This window comes from Balaenoptera musculus, chromosome 16, assembly GCF_009873245.2.
Source record: "Balaenoptera musculus isolate JJ_BM4_2016_0621 chromosome 16, mBalMus1.pri.v3, whole genome shotgun sequence".
Taxonomy (NCBI): Eukaryota; Metazoa; Chordata; class Mammalia; order Artiodactyla; family Balaenopteridae; genus Balaenoptera; species Balaenoptera musculus.
The window spans coordinates 11,456,140-11,480,942 of record NC_045800.1 but is presented as its reverse complement, the minus strand read 5'-3'; the positions used below and the strand labels follow the sequence as shown (position 1 = coordinate 11,480,942).

General features: G+C 38.6%; 2 protein-coding genes across 3 annotated transcripts in view; one reads left to right on the top strand and one right to left on the bottom strand.

The window, feature by feature from the left end:
- Positions 1 to 24,803, bottom strand: part of LOC118882582 (minichromosome maintenance complex binding protein) — a 69,606-nt gene that overhangs the window by 8,120 nt on the left and 36,683 nt on the right. The window contains exons 6-14 of one of the 2 annotated variants that reach the window (XM_036828519.1): positions 23,614 to 23,758; positions 21,109 to 21,260; positions 19,280 to 19,380; positions 13,096 to 13,268; positions 12,626 to 12,749; positions 11,334 to 11,451; positions 5,670 to 5,835; positions 4,588 to 4,721; positions 3,492 to 3,656 (exon numbers count right to left, since the gene is read on the bottom strand). In XM_036828519.1, the coding sequence (XP_036684414.1) occupies positions 3,492 to 3,656; positions 4,588 to 4,721; positions 5,670 to 5,835; positions 11,334 to 11,451; positions 12,626 to 12,749; positions 13,096 to 13,268; positions 19,280 to 19,380; positions 21,109 to 21,260; positions 23,614 to 23,758 (1,278 nt within the window). Of the gene's footprint in view, positions 1 to 3,491; positions 3,657 to 4,587; positions 4,722 to 5,669; positions 5,836 to 11,333; positions 11,452 to 12,625; positions 12,750 to 13,089; positions 13,269 to 19,279; positions 19,381 to 21,108; positions 21,261 to 23,613; positions 23,759 to 24,803 lie in introns of both variants that reach the window. The other variant, XM_036828518.1, reaches the window with a different exon arrangement.
- LOC118882583 (Y-box-binding protein 1-like) lies at positions 16,538 to 17,869 on the top strand. Its single transcript, XM_036828520.1, is given in 2 exon segments — positions 16,538 to 16,574; positions 16,577 to 17,869. Coding segments are annotated over 2 exon segments (981 nt in total). The 3' UTR covers positions 17,521 to 17,869.

The window sequence follows — 24,803 nt, the reverse complement described above, 5'->3', positions numbered from 1 at the left end:
AAAATAAACAAATGGGACCTAATGAAACTTCAAAGCTTTTGCACAGCGAAGGAAACTACAAAGAAGACAAAAAGGCAACCCTCAGAATGGGAGAAGATATTTGCAAACAAATCAACAGACAAAGGATTAATCTCCAAAATATATAAACAGCTCATTCAGCTCAATATTAAAGAAACAAACACCCCAATCCAAAAATGGGCAGAAGACCTAAATAGACATTTCTCCAAAGAAGACATACAGATGGCCAAGAAGCCCATGAAAAGCTGCTCAACATCACTAATTATTAGGGAAATGCAAATCAAAACTACAATGAGGTATCACCTCACATCAGTTAGAATGGGCATCATCAGAAAATCTACAAAGAACAAATGCTGCAGAGGGTGTGGAGAAAAGGGAACCCTCCTGCACTGTTGATGGGAATGCAAACTGATACAGCCACTATGGAGAACAGTATGGGGCTCCTTAAAAAACTAAAAACAGAATTACCACATGACCCAGCAATCCCACTACTGGGCATATACCCAGAGAAAACCATAATTCAAAAAGGCACATGCACCCCAGTGTTCACTGCAGCACTATTTACAATAGCCAGGACATGGAAGCAACCTAAATGCCAATCAACAGACGAATGGATAAAGGAGATGTGGTACATATATACAATGGAATATTACTCAGCCATAAAAAGGAACGAAATTGGGGCATTTGTAGAGACATGGATGCATCTAGAGACTGTCATACAGAGTGAAGTCAGTCAGAAAGAGAAAGACAAATACTGTATATTAACGCATATATGTGGAACCTAGAAAATGGTACAGATGAACCGGTTTGCAGGGCAGAAATTGAGACACAGAAGTAGAGAACAAACATATGGACACCAAGGGGGCAAAGTGGCGGGGTGGTGGTGTGATGAATTGGGAGATTGGGATTGACATATATACACTAATATATATAAAATGGATAACTAATAAGAACCTGCTGTATAAAAAAATAAAATTCAAAAGTCACTGTGGAAAAAAAAAAACCAACAACCAAACCAAAAAAAAAAAGAAAAAAAAAGAAAATCTGGGGAATGAGATATCCTTAGGGGGATCTGGAGGGGGAGGAATACACATATATATGTATATATATATATACACACACACATATGCATATATATGTATATATACATATATACACACACGTATATATACACCTATACACATATACATATACACACCCACACACACATATGTGTGTATATCTATCCCTGACCACCAGGAATTTAGAAGGTCACATGCATGCACAGGGCTGGGCGCATGCTCAGAAGATCTGAGCCTGAGCAGGCAGGCCATAAACTCTCACCGCTGAACAACCTTGAGGCTCTGTGCAAGCAGAAGGCAAAGGCTATGGGGCAGCTGTAAACTTCATGGCTGAGTGTTAAAGGATTGCCGCAACATGGATACAGAGTCCCTTAGCTTAGACTGGGAGACTGCTTCCAGGCATCTAAGGAAATTAAATTTCTATCCAATCACTGCCCACTGAGCTAACCAAGACAAGACTTCAGTGCCCACATACAACTAAGAATACAGACTTTTAAAAATCAGTTCAGAAAAGTCACTAAACAACAAAGAGCAACAACAACAAACCCTGGGGGGGCAGGTGGGGAGGGGGCAGAATCTGCCAGAGCAGAGTTGCCAAATTATATTATTTAAAACACCTGGTTTGGACTTCCCTGGTGGCGCAGTGGTTAAGAATCTGCCTGCCAATGCAGAGAACACAGGTTCGAGCCCTAGTCCGGGAAGATCCCCCATGCCGTGGAGCAACTAAGCCCGTGCGCCACAACTACTGAGCCTGTGCTCTAGAGCCCGCGAGCCACAACTACTGAAGCCCGCGCGCCTAGAGCCCGTGTTCTGCAACAAGAGAACCCACCCAATGAGAAGCTTGTGCACCACAACAAAGAGTAGCCCCCACTCTCCGCAACTAGAGAAAAGCCCGCACGCAGCAACAAAGACCCAACACAGCCAAAAATAAATAAAATAACTAGATTTAAAAAAAAATCATCTATAAAACACCTGGTTTTCAATACAAAAAGTAGGAGAAATACAAAGAGACAAGAATGTGTAGCCCCCTTCACTGGAAATAAGAAGTCCTTGAGGAAACTTAAATATTGGAATTACTACACAAAGACTTTAAATTAGCTATTTTAAATATATTCAAAGAACTAAAGGAAACCATGAATAAAGAACTTTAAGTATGAGAATGATGTCTCACCAAAGAGAAAACACCAGTAAAGCGATATAAATTATTTAAAAAGCAAACAGAAATTCTGAAGTTGAAAAATACAATTTAAATTAAAAATTCACTTGAAAGGCAGAAGAAAGATTCAGCAAATCTGTAGATAGGCTGACCAAAATTATCTGGTCTGTGGAACAGAAAGCAAAAAGAATGAGGAAAACTGAACAGAGCCTCAAAGACCTGTGGGACACCATCAAGTGTACCACATACATACATGGGAGTGCCACAGAGGAGAAAGGGGCAGAAAGAAACTTAGAGAAATAATGGTCAAAAACTTACCAAATGTCTTGAAAACTCCCCCCAAATGTGCATTAATCTGCACATCCAAGGAGCTCAATAAATTGCAAGTAGGATAAACTCAAAGAGATCCATATGTAGACACATTACAGCTAAACTGTCAAAAGCCAAAGAGAGAATCTTGAAAGGACAAGAGAAAAATGACTCATTGTGTACAAAGAACCCTCAATGGAAACTGACTTCTCAGAAAATCCAGAAGGCAGTTGGTGGACTTAAAAGTGCTGAAAGAACAAGCCTATGAACCAAGAATTCTACATCCAGCAAAATTAGTCTCCAAAAATTAAGGAGAAATTAAGACATTCCCAGGTAAGCAAAAACTGAGAATGTGTCACAAGCAGAGCTCCCCCATAAAAAATACTGAGAAATACGAAAGAGAGTTCTCCAGGCTAAAGTGAAAGTAACTTGGATCCACATGAAGATCACTGGTAAAGGTAACTACACAGGTAAATATAAAAGGTAGTATAAATGTCTTTAAAGACAACTGCATAAAGCAATAATTATAAATGTGTTGACAGACGTATCAATGTATAAAGACGTAATGTGAATGATAATAAAGCACAAAGGAGCGGAGAAGGAATGGAAGTATAAAGGAGCAAAGCTTTTGCATACTATTGTGATTAAACTGGCATAATCCTAAATTAATCCCAGATTATCATAGTTAAGATGTTAATGTAGCTCCCAGGGCAACTACTAAAGAAAAAAACTATGTCATAAAAGAAAAGACATGGAAATTAAAATTGTACACTAGAAATATCTATTTCAAACAAAAGAAGACAATAATGGAGGAATAGAGGAACAAAAAAGACATATGACACAGAAAACAAATAGCAAGTTTACCTTATCAGTAATTACAGTAAATGTAAATTGATTAAATATCCCAATTCAACATAGGGAAATCCTTTGTTTTAACCCAAACACACCTTGGTTATTTCATCAGATATGCTATAATCCAGGAACCTCAAAAGGGTCAGATAAATGCGGAATTTATTCAGCACAGAAGGCAGCACCGCGGAGAGAAGGCTGTTCATGTACTCCTCCATGTTTGGTGGAATTAGCTGTGGCTGTAAGTGGATCTGGCAGTCTGCCTAAAATGAGAAACAGTACACATTATTTTCCAAGTTCCTAAATCAATCTAGAATTTCAGGGGGATGCATCATCTCTATCAGCCCCTAAGGGAATTAAATACAATTCATCATTAGGGGGAGGTCACTTTTTAATATTAATTTATATGCACTAGAACTATCTCAGCAATAATTACATAAGTTAGCCATTTCTTGGTCACTTATGTTTCCTCAATGGTGTCAGTAAACATAAAAAGATAGTGAATCTCTAAAAAGCAGCTAATTAAAATGTTTTAGATGTTTCCTTAATCACGGAACATGTACTCTATTTCTTACTGAACTGCATTTCTAGAAACCACATATAGCAAATCACACTTTCCCACAGAAATTTACCATTGGGCCATTCATTCTCATTCACAGGCAGTTCCTCATATATCAAGGGTGAACATCATTATACAGAGCAACTATATGCCTTTTCAACAACTGGGCATACTTCTCATCATTAATGACTCAGACGTAAAAGCTCTCTTCATTAGTCACTGATGATTCACCAGAGCATTTCACCATAAAGCATAGAAATAATTACCAGGTGATTAGGAACATTTTAAAAAGAACTCTAAAATATTTCTCATGTAGGATTGGCAGAAAACAATGGAAGAGAGGCAGCAAGAACAAAGGTCTGGATGTTAATCAGGCAATTTACAGACAGTTTCTACTTTCTCTCCCTACATGTGGGAGTTTCTGCTGCCAAGAGTTTTCTTTGCTTGTCTTGTGATTTTCTTTACAGATACAAAGTTTTCATCCCAGAGAACAAAATAATCAGTTCCTTCATTAATAATCAGCAGCCACAACTTTGAAACAACTTATTAATAATAAGCAATACCAAGAAACAAAGCAAAAATATAGTTATCTTTCCAATATAACCTCCATCCATTTTAAAATGACCCTTCATTACCGGCAGGAGTGATCTCCCCTCCGAAGTAATAAAAACATTAATATTGCAGGGGAATTCCATCTGGTGGTAGTTGAAGTCATAATCCACCTTCTGCCAAGTTATTAGGTTGCTCAGGGCAGTCACATTATGAACACCTACAAAAACAAGGGAATAATTTTTCAGTAACTTGATTTTAATCACCTAACCAAATTAGTTTTGCTGACATTGATAATAAGACATGAGATTTCTACTGCTTTAAAAAAAGTATATGAGGCACTGTTCAATCTTCTAAATGTTCATTAATTAATAGGCTTCACAGATAATATCTGTCAAGCTAGACAAACATATTTCTGGAGCCAAGATTCCTCCCCCACCCACCCCAAATCTAATACCAAGCATCTGGTGTGCAATTAGATATAAAATAGTTCCCGATAAAAGTATGATTATTTTGTATGGGGCATCTTCACAGGGCTAAAATAATCTGGTAGAACCAAAACTATTTTTATACAGAGATAAGGTTACTGAATTTTACTGAATTTATACTCACCTTTGCCTTAATTCTACCCAGTCTACACTATTTTTTCTATTTTTACCTCTTGAACTTACCACCAGCAAAGTGTCTTCTTAATTCTCATTTGAGCATAGATAAAGCAATCTGCTTTCTTGTAATTTTATAACATGTTCCATAACTGAGGTTAGTGCAAGCCATCTGATCTACTAAATATTTTTTCAGAGATTCTTTGAAAAAAAATTTTTAAATCACATTGGCTGGTAAAAAATGTTTTATTAGATCTTTTCTACAACTTTTCTTTTGAGGTAATATAGGACTAAAGGCAAAACCTCCTCCCTTTTCAGCCTTTAAAAAGCTACCTGCTACTTACTTGGTGGATTATCATACTATTTTCAAACTATCACAAAACATAGTTGATGTACACAATTTATTTGTTAATGATATATGCTTTAACCAAATTCACAGAGCAAGCCTTTGTCTTAAATACTTGTGAAGTGTGAATTTGTCTTTGTTCAGTTATTCCTTAGAAAATCATTACCACGCCTGGCTTTGCTGGGAGTTAGAAATGGAAGGACAACGTCCGTGCACACACCTGGCGTGTCCAGCTGCCCCTGTTCCAGGAGAGTTTCATCAATTACAAGAGAAGTATTGCTGGGCAGCTGGAGGAGCCCGCTGACCAAGCGATTGGCTGTGTAGTCTTTGTGGGGAATGAATTTCAAGTGGTTCATGTTCGCTATAGTCATCTGCAGATGAAAAGACTGCAAAGAGAAATTTTTTTAATGATCAAGGAACTAAGTTTCCCTCTTTTAAGAAAATATATATTTGGAGTTAAACACTACATTTTATAATGGAAAGAAAGAGATTATTATTTCTAAGGGAGTAAGCAGTCTCATGGTTTCTTGAGCTCTTAGAAACAAAAATTTCTCCATCATAAGAATTTCTGATTCTATGAGCTGCTTTATTCTCAGCTGTCTTGTTCAGTATTCTTGAAGAATATTTTTTATTTTACCAGTGAACCAGAAACAAATGATAGACAACTGATATATATATCAAATATTCAGAGGCTTAACTTCTTTAACTGACCACAGGCTAACAAAACAGAAAATAAAATGTTTATTTACACATCAAGACGGAGAGAGAAAAGCTTAATTTTCCTCTGTGCTCCCTGAATTAAAATCACATTCACCAGTAAAGGTAAACATACAGTAGAAGTAGGAAATCATCCATACACAAATACGATATCTAAATCAGTAATCGCGAGAGGAGAGGACAAACACCAAACTATATTGCCCAAGGTGATCTACAAATTCAATGCAATCCCTATCAAATTACCAATGGCGTTTTTTTATAGAACTAGAAAAAAATTTTTTTAATTTGTATGGAAACACAAAAGACCCCAAATAGCCAAAGCAATCTTGAGAAAGAAAAATGGAGCTGGAGGAATCAGGCTCCCTGACTTCAGACTATACTACAAAGCTACTGTCATCAAAACAGTATGGTACTAGCACAAAACAAAAATATAGATCAATGGAACAGAATAGAAAGCCCAGAAATAAACCCACAAACATATGGTCAATTAATCTACAACAAAGGAGGCAAGAATATACCATGAAGAAATGACAGTCTCTTCAATAAGTGTTGCTGGGAAAACTAGACAGCCACATGTAAAAGAATGAATTAGAACATTCTCTAACACCATATAAAAAAATAAACTCTTTGGGCTTCCCTGGTGGCACAGTTGTTAAGAATCCGCCTGCCAATGCAGGGAACACGGGTTCGAGCCCTGGTCTGGGAAGATCCCACATGCCATGGAGCAACTAAGCCCATGTGCCTGTGCTCTAGAGCCCGCAAGCCACAACTACTGAGCCCGTGTGCCACAACTACTGAAGCCTAAGCGCCTAGAGCCTGTGCTCCTCAACAAGAGAAGCCACCACAATGAGAAGCCCATGCACCACAACTAGAGAAAGGCCGCGCACAGCAACAAAGACCCAATGCAGCCAAAAAATAAATAAACAAATAAATAAAAATTTTTAAAAAAAAAAAGAAAAAATAAAAAAATAAAAAAATAAACTCAGAATGGATTAAAGACCTAAATGTAAGACTGGATACCATAAAACTCCTAGAGGAAAACATAGGCAGAACACTCTGACATAAATGGCAGCAATATCTTTTTTGGATCTGTCTCCTAGAGTAATGGAAATAAAAACAAAAATAAACAAATGGGACCTAATTAAACTTAAAAGCTTTTGCACAGCAAAGGAAACCAGAAACAAAATGAAAAGACAACCTACAGAATGGGAGAAAATATTTGCAAATGACGCAACTGACAAGGGCCTAGTTTCCAAAATATACAAACAGCTCATACAGCTCAGTATCAAAATAACAAACCCAATCAAAAAGTGGGCATAGACCTAAGTAGGCATTTCTCCAGAGACGACATACACATGGCCAAAAGGCACATGAAAAGATGCTCAACATTGCTATTAGAGAAATGCAAATCAAAACTACAATGAGATGTCACCTCACACTGGTCAGAATGGCCATCAAAAAGTCTATAAATAATAAATGCTGGAGAGGGTGTGGAGAAAAGGGAACCCTCCTACACTGTTGGTGGGAATGTAAGTTGGTGCAGCCTCTATGGAAAACAGTATGGAGTTTCCTCAGAAAACTAAAAACAGAATTACCAAAGGATCCAGCAATCCCACTCCTGGGCATACAAACAAAACTCTAAATCAGAAAGATACACGCACCCCTTTGTTCATAGCAGCACTATTCACAATAGCCAAGACATGGAAACAACCTAAATGTCTATCAACAGATGAATGGATAAAGAAGATGTGGTACATATATACAATGGAATACTCAGCCATAAAAGCCAATGAAATAATGGCATTTGCAGCAACATGGATGGATCTAGAGATCATCATACTAAGTAAAGTAAGCCAGACAAAGACAAATATCATATGATATCACTTATATGTGGAATCTTAAAAAAAAAAAAAAGATACAAATGAACTTATATACAAAACAGAAGTAGACCCACAGACACAGAAAACAAACTTATGGTTACCAAAGGGGAAAGGGTTGGGGGTTGGAGGGATAAATTAGGAGTTTGGGATTAACATAATACACTACTGCATATAAAACAGATAACCAACAGGGACCTACTGTATAGCACAGGGACGTATACTCAATATTTTGTAATAACCTATAAGGGAAAAGAATCTGAGAAAAAAATAGATATATATGTATGTGTAACTGAATCACTCTGCTGTACACCTGAAACACAACACTGTAAATCAACTGTACTTCAATTTTTTAAAAATTTGTGAACCACTATACTGTACACGTGTAACTTATATAGTATTATATACCAACTATACTTCCATTTAAAAAATTTTTAATAAATTTTGAAAATAAAATAAAACATATCCATTCAGCATAGACAGCTGCAGACCTCTGAATAAATTGCTCCAAGGAGGCCTGAGGTGTGGAGGACTCCACACTATCATCAGCGCTGTGGGTCTCGGAACCTGCTCCACCCGGGAGACGCTGCCTCCTCACCCAGTCTCAGCAGTAGAAAATCAGTTAAGCCCACCTGCACCTCCCTCAGTCTTCCTGAGCCCACCACACTCAGTGCCCTCGGCACCCTGCGTTGTACTCCAGTACACTCTAGTGTACTCTACGATCACTCTGGACCATAAAGAAGTATGGGGCTTCCCTGGTGGCGCAGTGGTTGAGAATCTGCCTGCCAATGTAGGGGACACGGGTTCGAGCCCTGGTCTGGGAAGATCCCACATGCCGCGGAGCAGCTAGGCCCGTGAGCCACAATTACTGAGCCTGCGCATCTGGAGCCTGTGCTCTGCAACGAGAGGCTGCGACAGTGAGAGGCCCGCGCACCGCGATTTAGAGTGGCCCCCGCTTCCCACAACTAGAGAAAGCCCTCGCACAGAAACGAAGACCCAACACAGCCAAAAATAAATTAATTAATTAAGTAAAAAAAAAAAAAAAAAAAAAAGAATAAAGAATAGATTAAAAAAAAAAAGTATGTGTGGTACAGGTGGAGACTGGGGTGGGGAAGGATGTCAAGGAAAAGAGAAGATGTATTTTCAAAATGCAGAGGATTTTTGCACTTTGGCTCAGTAATTCAAAGAAAGCGGGGCGCGGCGGGGGTGGTCATATTATAGATACAAGGAAATGACCCCAAAAGAAACAGAGTCTGTCAAAACAAAAGGTGGCATACAGCAGGGTGCAGCTCCATATAAGCAAAAGCAGGCCACTCACACTCACTGCTACGAAAACTAAATAAGATATTAAAAAGGCAAGTGTTTAGAAAAAGTTCAGTGATGGCTAGACACAAACATAAGAGTAATATAAGGGAGTGGGATATGGTAAAAATGAAACAGTAAACAAACCACTACAAAGTGATGTAGAACAAAAAGAACAAAATGGAAATACCTTACCATGCAAGAATCTTGAGTACTTTCCTCATATCACTTTCATACTTAAAAATATAATTCATGTCCCAAGTATGTGCTACTTAAATCTTGGCCTCAAGCTTTGAGTGGCCCTAGGCTGCCACTCAGACCTCACGTCCTACGCTCCCTCCCCAGCACTCATTCCATGGCAGTATACCGGCCCCTCGGGCTGGCGTTCCTCAAACATGCCCAGCACACCGCGCTCAGACCCTGAACTTGTTCCCTGCACAGGACAGACACTTTCCCCAACACGGCCCTGTGTCTTGATCCTGGGCTTGCATCAAATCTCTCCCTGAACTCCACCCTGGAGAGGGCTTCCCCAACACGCTGTACATGTCAGCAACTCCACCCTGGCCCACCCCCCAGCACTCCCTATCCCCTTCCCCTGGGCCTTTACTGTTCTCCATGGCACTTCAGTGACATACTATATATGTTATTTATTATTTGTTGGTCTTCCACCACCAACAAAATGTGGTCCAGGGCACTCCCAGGGAGTTGCTGAAACCCCTTCAGTAATTTTCAAAATGTAGTCCAGGGCACTCCTAGGGAGTTGCTGAAACCCTTTTATGGGGTCCATGAGGTCAAAATCACACATGGATAAAAGATCCATTCAATGTGCAAGACAGACCAATGCATTTACGATAGCAGAGTATGAAAAGTTCACTGATGAGATTACAGATTTCACACAACTATCCTTGAAGAAAATGCCATATGCACAGTTTTGGTCTAGTATCAGAAGAATATCTACAGTTATCTGAAAATGCCATTAAAAGTCCTTCCTTTGCCAACTACTTTTTCATCTGTGTAAGGCCAGCATTCCTTCATATACTTCAGTCAAAACATCATGTTACGATAGACTGAATGCAGAAACAGATATGACAATCCAGCTGTCTTCTATTAATCCAGACACTAGAGAGACTGGCAAAAATTTAAAACAATGTCACTTTTATCACTAATATTTTTTTGTTTGGAAAAATGGCTATTTTTTACAAAAATATTTTACTTCTGTTCATATGTAATTGATTTTCAATGAATATTTTAATATGTTTTTAGTTTTAACTTCTAATATGGTAAATTGATAATAAAAACCCAAAAAACATCTCTTTGAGTTCTCAATAACTTTTTAACAGTGTAAAGTGAGTCAAGGAGAGTGAGAAATGTTGGTCTGTTTAGTCCACTGCTGTTTCTTAAGAGCCCAGAAGACACTCAATAAACACTGGTTAAATGAATGATCTGTTTCAACCTCTTAAATTTCCAAAGTAAGAAGTGATTGGCATTGCCAGTCACACAACTAATTGGAAGCTATTCCCCTGTCCCCAAGAGCTTACTACCACACAAACACTGCGTTCCAGATGTCCTGGCAAATAAAGGTAGCTTGACTTTCCGAACAGGAATTAAAACTGGGGCAGTAGAGATAAAGTTATTACCTCAACTAAAAGAATTATGCTCCTATAATTTAGAGTTTACTTAGATTTACGATTTTAAATCACACAAAGGATACCAAATTGTACAAACAAATTGGCATCAACGGAGAGTGCAATGTTAAGGGAGTTACTACAGTTGTGTTGTTACTTGAAGAAGCCTGTGCTAAGGCAATAAAGGAAACGTGAAATGTTTAGGAGTTAGTACATTTTAAATTATGAAACTAGGCAGGCTTTGTTTCCCCTTAATGAGGTCTGTTAACATCTCAAAGTTAAATATTTGGGTTGAATGAAAGACAATTAGATGGACGTTTAAAGTGTACTTAAGCTTATAATACATATTTATATTGATCTTACTGCTGGAACTAGATGTTGAATAATTCGATATAAGTGTTCCGTGAAGGTACTATTCCGTGGACACCCACTCAAGTTAACCGTAAATTTTCCTAGTGGAAGAACATCTCTTCTTGTATATCTAGAAAAAAAAAGATATCAACCAATAAGATACTCAGGTGATTTCCTGATCTCCATCAAAAAGCAAACGAAGAAAAATTAGCTTAATACTGTCATTAAAATTAAAGCAGATCACTCTGATCAGTTGTTTTTTTAATCAGAAACAACAATAAAAATAATAGCCAATATTTAAGTGCTGGGCACGTGCCAGGTACTGTTCTAAGTACTTAAATGCTTTCTCATTTAATTCCCAAACACTCTGAGGTAGGTATTATTATTTTCATTTTACGGATGAGAAACCTGAGACACAGAAATTTTAAGAAACACGCCCACATTCACATAGCCAGGAAGTGACAGAGCTGAATTTGAACCCAGGTAGTTTGGTTCCAGTGTCTATGCTCTCAACCATCATGTACTATTGTCTCAAATCCTACCTGAGGAAAGATTTGTAGTACAAAGATGTTTAGTGGAGGATTATTTAAACAGAGAAAAAGTAGGAAAACCTAACATTTAGGGAAAAAGTACAACTGTCTGTAATGAAATACTGCACAGCCATTAAGAGGTTCAAGAAGAATTATGATAGGAAACGCTTAACATAAATGATAAAAGCAAGATAATGATCTGTTTAGAGTATAATTGAGATCTAAGTAGGGATGGATACATATGTAAACAAAAAAAGATGATATGAACAGGTACCAAGATCTGTTAAGTGAGATCATCTTTAAGTGGTGAGATTACAGACAATTTCAATTTTCTTCTTTATGCTCTTGGAACTTGTTGAAGGCACACATGTTATTTTGAAATCAGAAAACAAAGAGCTGTAGTGAAGTGAAAGGGAGAGGGGCACATGTCCACATACAAGTGAGATGTACACCCAATGGACCTCACAGAGCCTTGGGATGTATAAACAGAGAATTCAGAATGCAAAAAGGATAAAACAGCTCATTTTACTCATTGGCCAGGTTCTTTATCTGATTTTTGCTCTTAAATTTAAGGAGGTACAATCAAAATGCTACATGTGACACTGAGAAAAGTTGAAAAAGGAATTTGTGTGATTTGGTATAACACCTGTTACACTGAACAAATAACCATCTGGTGATGAAGCCTAATAAACAAAAACAGAAACCTTTCTGTTCTTTTCCCCTCTCAACAGAACACCAAACTCCCTTAATTCCCACCAGGAACAGAGTACTTACACTGTAGAAATGAGATGTAATATAAGATATTCAGCAGCCAAACTGTCTCCCAAAAGGGCGTGAGTGAGGAACCCAAGCAGTTCTGCTCTGACTGGAGACAATTCAGACATGAAACTGGAAACAACTGGAGAGAGAAGGGAGACCAGATTCAGAACACAAACCAGTTCCTCTCGTGTCTCTTAGGTTAAGAAGTAACTGGAACAAAGCACTGCACGTCAGTAGATGACTAGTATGGACTTAAAATATTGGTCAGTAAGTGATGCCAGTTGTCAAAATAAGACAGCGTGTATACCTTTTGGGGGGGCCTCATTTTAATGAAGAGAATTAACACAAAGGAAAATGGGGCAAAGAAATGGTGACCGCTGGAGAAATTTATTCTGACGACCAAGAACCTGACTGACAGCTCCACCACGCAGCTCTCACATGCTGGGTAAGTCTCTGGGCCACGAGGCTTTAGCACTTACACTTACAGGTTTTGCTCTCCTCCTTGTTAAGGCAAGCAGGCAGTAAAGGGTTGATGTGCTGCAACTTCTGGGCTAAAACCACATGGATTCTTGGCACTAAGGAGGCAGGAGGACTGTGCACTCTCTGTTCTTCGGCTGTGTCTGTGCATTCCATTGGATCTAGCAGCGAAGAGGCATCCCTGTGGAGAGATGACAGAGCTTCAGTTCACAGAGGCGGCAGCTGTACAGATGTAAAAATAACACACATCTCTGAAAATAAAATGAGAACTCAAGCCAAGAACAATTTCACCTGCACATCTCCTTAAAGAGCAGAAAATGCTCCTCTTCCTTGTAAACAGTTACATCACAGATTTCAGGCTACTTCGGTCATATTATGAGATAATGTATTTATTCTATTCTTCAAGATCAATAACATTTTTACTGAGTGTGCTGTAACTGCAACAAATGGGATATAGCATATCACTCATCAAGTTACTTCAAAATGCAGACACCCTTTCTTAAGCTATTAGCTGGGACATCAAATACTTCATCGCATGTCTCAAAAATGGGGGTCTCTTCCTTAAAAGCCATCAGGTGTCTACTATTCAGTGTGAAGAATCCATTCATCTCTCTTGCTAATTTTTCTTCCTAAATTTTATTCTTACATGATACCTCTCTTGAATAGTGAATAGACAAGCAGTGAAAAGGAAGTGTGAGTTTTTCAGATTTGCTAAATAAATTACCAGATGATAGATTTATTGTGAGATGATTGAAACAAATGACTAAAATGTTTTTAGACTTTACAGACTGACTCTAGAGAGTAATCAATTCATATCACCATCTTCCTTAAATACAAGAATGATACCAACAACCTTTATATAGTGTGTACCACATGCTGGGCAATGTTCTTCGCTTTGCACACACAAATTCGTTAAAACCTCACAACCACCCTCATGTATAATGAGGAAACCAAGCCACTGTAGAAGTTAAGTCTAAGGTCACAAAGCCAGTAAGTGGCCAAACCAGGATCCCAACCCAGGCCATCTGGCTCAGTCTGTGTACTAAAATGCCTCCATAAATGAAGTAACTCAAGCAGGAAATTCACCATAACCAGAAACACCCAAGACAAGCAATTTTGTATGCCATTATTATGGAACTGTTATTTAAGTTTATTTAAAGTTGTTTAAAATGTCTGTTTTGCATCATTTTTTAAGTGTGAAAAAATAAGTTCTTCCTATGGAAAACCAAGATGAATGTCCAATATTTAACAAAAAACTCTACTGTAGGGGCAGAATATAATTCCTTTCTTTTGCCAACCGCAAAACAAAATAAAAAAGAATGAGGATGATCTGGATTTTCAGAATATATTAAGTGAGGGGAAAAAAATATGTAAAAGAGTACATATACCATGCCCCCCTTTTATATAAGGGTAAGTGAGGAAAAAAATATATATGTATCTGTTTTTGAAAAAAAGAGATACAGGAAGGATAAAAGCAGAACTGAGGCTGGTTCCCTACAGCAGCAGTCCCCAGCCTTTTTGGCACCAGGGACCAGTTTCACGGAAGACAATTTTCCCACGGATGGGCGGGCGAGTGGAGGGTGCAGGGGTTGGGGGAGTGGTCCAGGTGGTAACGCGAGCAACGGGGAGCGGCAGATGAAGCCTCGCTCTCCTGTCCTACAGAGCATGGGTGGGAGCAGGGTAGAGGAGATGAGGGTAGTGGGGAATGACATTCCTACATTCTTTTTATACAGTTTTGATTTTGTCAACAATTTCCATGTTTTCTATACTTATCTTTAAGTACAGAAACCAGTAAGGACAGAGGGAAAACTCTGCAGTGAAACACAATGGAAACAAATGAACCTAACTATGTATAATGAATAACAACTAGCACAGCACTGAAGTGGGAGGAGGTCACCCAAGTCACTCTGAAACACAGCTGACTATATATACACTCTCATTCTAAAATAAAAAGATTTGGAAACAAATAATGAACTCAAGTTACTAGGTTTGTTTTTTGCAGTGGTATGGGTTATCGATTCTGAAATTACCTTCTCTGCATAGCAGTCTCCTCTTATCAGCAGGGAATACATTCCAAAACTCCTAGTGGATGCCTGAAACTGTGGATAGTACTGAGCCTCCTATATAATATGTCTTTTCCTATATATACATTCCTATGATAAAGTTTAATTTACAAATTAGGCACAGTAAGAGATTAACCACGATAACTAATAATAAAAATAGAACAATTATAATGATATACTGTAATAAAAGTTATGTGAATGTGGTTTCTCTCTCTCAAAATATCTTATTGTACAAATTTAATGCCTTTTCCATCTTAACTAAGCACTTATCACATACCGTGACTGTTAACTTTTGCAGGTTGAGATGCAAAAGCAAAACTAGCACTAATTTCTTTTTCCTTCTCAACAATTTCACATAATCTTCTACTGTTCTTACTGTAGATCTTAACAACCTCAGCATACGATTTTTTTTTCTTTCCGTATAAGTCAAAAACTTTTACCTTTTCACTTTAAAATAAAGCACTTTACAGCTTTTCTTTGGCATACTCAAATTGCCAGGATCACTACTCTTGTGCTTTGGGGCCATTATTAAGTAAAATAAGGGTTACTTGAATACAGGCACTGTGATACCTGGAAAATCGATCTGATAACTGAGATGGCTACTAAGTGACTAACGGATGGCATACCCTGGACAAAGGGATGATTCACGTCCTGGGCAGGACGGAGTGGGACAACTTGAGATTTCATCACGCTACTAAGAAAGGTATGCAATTTAAAACTTATTGTTTATTTCTGGAATTTCCCAGTTAATATTTTCATACAGCGGTTGACTGTAGGTAACTGAAACCATGGAAAGCAAAATCAAAGTAAGGGGGACTCTACTATATCATAGAATTGAGCAAAGGAATATATTGAGGATACTGGGAGTCGAGTTTCTTTCTGTTAGAAAAGGGAATTACAAATACGGAAAGGAGGAAGACTAGGATGACACCGAGTTTTGGAGCTGAACTGAACTGCAACCAGGAAGACAGTGTGAGCTCATGGTTTCTGATATTGTAAATAATATAAAAATATATGTAGATGTGTGTATATAAACGTGTGCATGTGTGAGTACGTATATATTTATTTCCTAGCTCTGCTGAAACGGCATAGAAGCAATGCCAACTCAGTACCAATGAGCACACCAGTACTCAAATCCTGATTTTTTAAATAAAATTCCTCACTAAAAGAAACAGGTGCTCCTTGGAAAAAGGGCTGATACTGAGGCTGAAGCATGGGAAGTACAAGATGAGGCTGAAACAGCTTAATGCATCGGAAAACATATGTTCAAAATAAGATAAGGTCATGTCAAAAAGAACCCAGAGTTCGATCGGGAGTGGGAGCGGACCCCGGAGAGCCCCGAGCAGCCCCACTGCCACTGCGGGCCCCACTCACCATTGCCGCAACCATGAGCAGCGAGGCCGAGACCCAGCAGCCGCCCGCCGCCCAGCCCCCGCCCTCACTGCCGCCGCCGCCAAGCCCAGCACGACGGGCATGGGCAGGACTGGCATTGGCGCAGGGCGCGGCGGCCCCGGCGGCCTCACTTCAGCGCCGCCTGCCGGCAGGGACAAGAAGGTCATTGCAGCAAAGGCTCTGGGGACAGTAAAATGGTTCAATGTAAAAAACAGATATGGTTTCATCAACAGTAATGACACCAAGGAACATGTATTCGTACACCAGACTGCTGTAAAGAAGAATCCCAGGAAGTACCTTCGCGGTGCAGCAGACGGAGAGACTGTGGAGTTCGATGCCGCTGAAGGAGAAAAGGGTGCGCAGGCAGCAAATGTTACAGGCCCTGGGGGAGTTCCAGCGCAAGGCAGTAAATATGCAGCAGACCGTAACCATCATAGACACTATCCACGTCGCAGGGGTCCTCCACGCAATCCCCCGCAGAATTACCAGAACAGTGAGAGTGGGGAAAAGAATGAGGGATCGGAGAGTGCTCCCGAAGGCCAAGCCCGACAGCGCCGGCCCTACCGCAGGCGAAGGTGCCCCCCTTACTGCACGTGGAGACCCTGTGGGCGTCGACCACAGCATTCCAACCCTCCTGTGCAGAGAGAAGTGATGGAGGGTGCTGACAATCAGGGTGCAGGAGAACAAGGTAGAGGAGCGAGACAGAATGTGCCCTCCTCGCCAAAGACGCCCAGAGAGGACGGCAACGAAGAAGATAAGGAAAATCAAGGAGATGAGACCCAACGTCAGCAGCCACCTCGACATCGGTACCGCGGCAACTTCAATTACCGACGCAGACGCCCAGAAAACCCTAAACCACAAGATGGCAAAGAGACAAAAGCAGCCAATCCACCAGCTGAGCATTCACCCGCTCCCGAGGCTGAGCAGGGCGGGGCTGAGAAAATGCCGGCTTACCATCTCTACCATCACCCGGTTTAGTCATCCAACAAGAAGAAATGAATATGAAATTCCAGCAATAAGAAATGAACAAAAGATTGGAGCCGAAGACCTTAAGTGCTTGCTTTTTGCCTGTTGACCACATAACCAGAACTATCTGCATTATCTAAGCAGCAAGGGGTTTTTATTATTTTTACCTAAAGACGGCTCTTTTTGGTAATGACAAACGTGTTTAAAAAAAAAAGAAAAGAAAAAGCCTGGTTTTTCTCAATACACCTTTAAAGGTTTTTAAATTGTTTCATATCTGGTCAAGTTGAGATTTCTTAAGAACCTCATTTTTAATTTGTAATAAAAGTTTACAGCTTGATTTTTTCAAAAAAGTCAACAAACTGCAAGCACCAGTTATAAGGTCTTAAATAATAATTAAAAAAAAAAAAGAGAACCCAGAGCCTGCTTAAAGTGGCTCCCAGTAGCCAAATATGGGAAAATTTGAGCCTCAAAATAAATAACAGATTAACGTCCACACTAACATAAACAAAAATTACTTGAACAAATAAATAGGACAGAAATCTTACAGTAGAATGCCAATGAATAAATGTAGAAGGAATGACTGAACAGAAAATCACCATCAGAGTAACAATTGAGTCTAACAAGAATCATCAATGAATGCTAAAATAAGTGGGTGAAAGTTAAATGAGAAACTGGAAATTTTATGGTCTTGAAGTATCTCCCTCTAAATTATCTGTTAACTACAAAGTGAAAAATAGTAACTTTACAGTACAGAAACCTGGTAGACACCACCTTAACCTGAGCAAAAGAATATACTGAGGATACTGGGAGTCAAGTTTCTTTCTGTTAGAAAAGGGAATTACAAATACAGAAAGGAGGAAGACTAGGATGACACCGAGTTGTGGAGCTGAACTGAACTGGAACCAGGAAGACAGTGTGAGCTCATGGTTTCTGATATACCAACTTGTAAATAATATAAAGACTGATGTACGTGTGTACCACAAGTAACCAAGAGATCAAAAAGAACTTCACCAGTAAGGGGATACTGTACCTGCTGGTGTGATACACTGAGAAGGATACATCACTTTGTAGTTTCCTGCCCAAAATGTATAACCAGAATCTAATCACACGGAAACATCAGACAAACCTAAACTGAGAGACACCCTTGAAGACACCTGAAGAGTGTCAAGGTTCTGCTCTGCCATGTGAGGACACAGCAAGAAGACAACCATCTGCAAACCAGGAAAAAGGCCCTCACTAGACACTGGCGTCTTAACCTTGGATTTCCCAGCTTCCATAACTGTGAGAAATGAATTTTTTGTTGTATAAGCTGAAAGAACAGAAAAAGTTGTCAAGGTCTTGAAGGACAACAAAGAGCTGGAGACTGCTCCAGGTTAACGCAACAAGTGACCCTAAGGATCCTGGACCAAGAAAATGACTGTCAGAAAGAACAGCAATGAGACAATTAGTGAAATTTAGTGTGGTCTGTGGTCAGTGTACTGTGTATTCACAGCAAATTTCCAAACTTTGTAGCTATACTCTGATTATATACGAGGAGGTCTTTGTTCTTAGGAAATATGAATGCAAGCAGTATTTAGGATATGACATACGTAACTTACTCTCAAGTGTTTCCAAAAAGTGTACATATATATAAAAATGTGTGTATATAAAAATAAGCAAATGGAGCTTAAGTGTTAACAACTTGTAAATTTGGGTGAAGGGAGAAAGGGAGTTCTTTATAATTTCAAACTTTCAGAAAAGTTGGAGGGTAATTATGTCAAAACAGACTCACCTTTCATCATTATTCAGTATACTTAGCACGGGATCCACAGATAGTATGCCATATAACTCAAGAACATCATTTACTTTAAAACAATCCCAGTCTTCATAGACCTAACAAGAGGCCACACAAAATCACATTGTTAGGACTAAATAACACCAAAAAAGCATACAATATTCGTCTTAAAGTTCAAGTAATAATAATATCTTAGCATTTTAAATCAGAAAATGAACCTCAAAGCAACTCCTTTATTTGATAAATTGAAATCAAGAGAGGTAAAGCACTTAACTGAAGTCACTCTGCAATGAGCAAATAAGTTAACAACTAAAACATGGGACCTCCTGACTCCTGGCCAATGTCTGTTTCCCCACTACATTCAGAGAAAAGGCTTTCTCCCAAGGATGATGGTCAACTAAAACTAGAAACATATTATCTCAAAATCTATTAACTACATCAAGAGAAGGGAAGAACCCACGATTATTAACTTTGGACTTATTCACAAGCTATGCAGTGTTAGGAGGATTAACACAAATTTAGAATGGCCATGAGGTTTCTCACAGTAAAGAGCCAAACTTTCAAAGCTGTCTATCATGATGGATATTAGAAACTGTCAAAGCCTCCTACTGGTGAGACCTAAGAGGAGCATGGAGGGAAAAACGTGCTAATTCTTGCTCCTGTGCTACATAACTGAAGTGCCATTTAAGTTAAAACCACAACAACTAAGAACAGAAATTCTCAATGATCATTTCTGAAACTTGTATCACTTGTTCACCTCTCATGATTAAAAAATCAGAATAAGCAGAATAGGGGAACAAACTATTAACAGATTTCTTTCCTTCTACCTTATTTTAAATCTAAGTGAGAAATGGCTTTTGATAAGAAAAGGAAGAATGATGAAAATAAAGCAGATAGGGAATTCCCTGGTGGTCCAGTGGTTAAGAATCCGCCTCCCAATGCAAGGTACGCAGGTTCGATCCCTGGTCCAGGAACTAAGATCCCACATGTGGTGGGGCAACTACGCCCGTGCTGCAACTACATAGCCTGCGCGTCTCAACTAGAGAGAGGCCAACGCACCGCAACAAAGATCCCGCGCGACTAAGGCCCGACGCAGCCAATAAATTAATTAATTAATTAATTAATTAAAAAATAAAGCAGATATTAGTAAGTTAGAAATGATATAGGAAGGAAATAGATATTAATTTAAAAGTTGTTCCACATCTATCTGAAATATCCATTTTTTGTAAACAATGCTGTGGCAGGCAAAAAAAGGTCCCCCCACCACTCTGACCAATATCCACATCTTAATCACTGGAATCCTTGAGTATGTTACCTTACATGTAAAAGGAACTTGTATAAATTAAGGACCCTAAGATGGGGAGATTATTCTGGATTGCATGGGTGGGCTCAATTCAATCATACATGTCCTTAAAATTGGAGAATCTCTCCTACCTATGGTCAGAGGGAGATGTGACTTTGAAGAAATGGTCAGAGGGCTACATTACTGCCGACTTGGAAGATGGAGGAAGGGGCCACAAGCCAAGGAATAATGGCAGCCTCCAAAAGCTGGAAAAGGCAAGAAAACAGACTCCCCCCCTAAAGCCTCCAGAGAGGAACCAGTCTTGCTGTCACCTGAATTTTACCCCCAGTGAGAACCATGTTGGACTTCTGGCCTAAAGCCTGCAAAATGATAAATTTTGTTGTTTCAAGCCGTGAAGTTTGTGGTGATTTGTTACAGCAGCAAGAGAAAACTTGCCAATACAAATGCTAAGAGTTTTCTGTTTTAATTTCTGAGACACTTAACACATCTTTGTCAGCATCAGGTCTATGAAAGATTTTATTACCTTCACGAGGCATGCAGGACCCTTCTCTCCTGGCAGTGGAAAATTCAGATCAAAAGGAGAAGAGAGGTTTAGCGAGTTCAGCTGTTGTCCAGAAGAAGCTTCTGTTTCTAAACGTTTTGGTTCTCCACACCACTGAAGACCACCAACACTCCCTAAATTCAAAGGGACAGCATTGCACATCGTCATTGCTAAGGCTTCCTGGAGATAAAGAACATTCCTAAACAGCCTTTTGAATTTGCTAGAAATGATGCTTCTGAGCTTGCAAACTTCAAGTTGTTACAGTTTTTAAGGAAATAACACATAGTAGAACCCCTCTGACCTATCAAGAGAACAAAGATTATTATGAAGATCTGAAAGTGTAATCACTTTCCCCCTGCAATAAAATGGCAACAAATTCCCCCCCCAATCAAATCTCATCTAAGTAACTTTAGAAGTTAATATTTAACATGGTTACTTGACATCTTTGACCCAAGGAGTACATGGGTCTACTGACAACAAAAACACCTTTGTAGAACATACTTCTTTCTACTTATTAAGTAGAATAAAACCATATAGCAATAAACTCATTTACCAAACATCTATTAATGTCCACTATGTACCAGGAATCAGACTAGTTGCTGGGGATACAAAAGATCATTTAAAGATAGCCTCTACCCCTAAAGTAGTCACAGTTTAGGGCTGATAACTAGTTAGAATTAAAATATAGCTTCCCATACCACACAATATTGCTCAGCAATAAAAAGGAATAAAATATTGATATAAGCAACAACTTGAATGGATCTCAAGGGAATTTTGCTGAATGAAAAAAGCCAATCTACAAAGTCTATATACTACATGATTCCATTTATGTAACATTCTTAAAATGACAAAATTATAGGGATGAAGAACAAATTAGTGGTTGCCAGGGGGGAGGTAGAGAGGCAGGAGAGGTGGGTATGATTATAAAAGGGCAACATGAGAGATCCAGGTAATGAACTGTTCTGTATCCTGACTGTGGTAGTAGTCACATGAATCTACACATGTGATGAAACTGCATAGAACTAAATACATACACATGCACAAAAATAACTGCATGTAAAAATGTGAATTCTGAATAAGGTCTATGGACTATATCAATATCCATTTCCTGGTTATGATATTCTACTATTAATTATGCAAGATGTTGACCCAGATGAAACTGGATCAAGTATATACAGGATCTCTCTTATGTTTTACAACTGCATGTGATTCTACACTTATCTCCAAAACAGCTTAAAATATATATACAGCCTGAGAGATTGCCTAGAAACCAACAAACAAGGTAAACTTTACATAAATAATGCATTCAAATGTATTCAAAAGCCCTGAAAAGTATGATACTCAAACAAAAGGGGCAAGAAATAGAAAGAAGCATCAACAGATAAGAGAATTACCATATGTCTTGGATTCTAATATGTTATTTATTGTTATGATACACCGTTAAATTTAATAAACATTTGGGGGGTGAGTGGAGAAAAAGAACACTATCACATTTGTATACATTTACTATAAAACATTCCAATTTTAAAAACATTAAAATATGCCTTAGCATTAAAGAAATATGGTAGTATGAACTTATAAAGTAGAATAATATATGATTAAATGAAATTCAGTAGTAAATCTTTGTTTACCATTGATTGTTATATTTGCCCTCTCAACCCATCCTTCACATTCAAATTAACTAGACTAATTTGTTTTTACCTCCTCTGCCTTTAACTTGTCCCTGGATTAAAGATGCTAAAGAGAAATGACTGGACACAAAAGGAGAAATAAAGACAAACTTATCTACCTGCCATATGAAGGAATTCAGTGCTCATAATAACTGTGATTGGCGAAATCAATAATGATATATACTAATTTTGAAATTCTCTGATTCTCTTAGAAAATTTCAACTTTTGGTCTCCTTGTTTTAAGCAGAATTGTGTTTTAATCAATTTTAATACATAAACCACTACAAACTTACATAAATAGAACAATCAGAACTGTGACTATTCTAAGGGTTATTTGCTTTGAAGTTTAGGAGTAAGAAATCCAGTATACCACAATTACAGATTTTTCCTCCAGTGTTTTCAGTCTTACTAATTAAAGCATCACTATTCCAAAAAGAAAATAAGGATGTTTCAGATATAAATAAGTCACTTTTACAGTAGAGTACTTCATATTACTTAAAAGCTGAGATTAAAAAAAAATATGAAGAAAGATAAAAGACCTTTTCCAGCTACCCAAATTGAGACCCTTAACAACTGACAGTAGAGTAGCCACTTCTCACTAAGTGATGCCTAACTGATCAATTATGAAGCACAGTCTGACCAAAGAGTAACTGTTCAAACTCTCAAAACTGTCTATAATTCTGATAAACCTCAAAGCAAAGTTGTCAAATCACTGCCAGCTCCTAAATCTAGAGCTACATTATACAACAATTAATTCTGAACACGAATCTACTGCAAGAGACCAGAAGTCTACCGAAAGCCCAATGGCACACACTACCTGCTTCTCTGGCACCCGCATGCTGCTCTTTCTGTTTATTCGGCTGTAGGTCCATATCTTCATCATCTTCATAACTCCTCTTGTGACGACTGGGAGTGTAGGACGTTGAAGGGCTGACTCGAGCTTGGTTTGTATTAACATAGGCGTTAAATGAAAGGTTAAGGAAAGATTTTCATGAACTGGGGAATATCATTAAGTTACCCTACCTAGGTGACTAATAAAAGACTATTACTTTGGCAGTTTGGTTAAAATAAAAATGTATTTTTAAAAGAAGGTTGATGTATACAATAAATAAGCTATAAGGATATATTGTATAGCAGCGGTCCCCAACCTTTCTGGCACCAGGGACCAGTTTCATGGAAGACAACTTTTCCCGGACGGGTGTGTGTGTATGGGGGGGATGGTTCAGGCGGTAATGAGAGCGATGGGGAGCGGCAAAATGAAGTTTCCCTCGCTCACCCGCCACTCACCTCCTGCTGTGCGGCCCAGTTCCTAACAGGCCACGGCCCAGGGGTTGGGGACCCCTGTTGTATAACACAGGGAATACAGCCAATATTTTATAATAAATATGGAGTATAATCTATCAAAATTTTGAATCACTATGTTGTACACCTGAAATTAAAACACTATTGTAAATCAACCACACCTCAATTTTTTAAAAAACCCAGAATAACAAAAATTTCTTTTTAATAAAAGAAGGTTGAACTTCCAGTTTGGGTCATAAGAATTAACAGCTCAAACTTATGCCCCCTACCTTGCTGTAAAGAACTGTAAAACTGATCTCCCAAGGCAATAGAAATAAAAGCAAAAATAAACAAATGGGACCTAATCAAACTTATAAGCTTTCACACAGAAAAGGAACCATAAATAAAATGAAAAGACAACCTATGGACTGGGAGAAAATATTTGCAAAAGATGAGACCTACAAGGGCTTAATTTCCAAAATATACAAACAGCTCATACAACTCAATAAGAAAAAAACAAACAACCCAATCAAAAAATGGGCAGAAGATCTAAACAAACACTTCTCCAAAGACGGAATATAGAAGGCCAACACGCACATGAAAAGATGCTCAACATCGCTAATTATTAGAGAAATGCAAATCAAAACTACAATGAGGTATAATCACTTCACACTGGTCAGAATGGCCATCATCAAAAAGTCTACAAATAGTGCTCGCTTCGGCAGC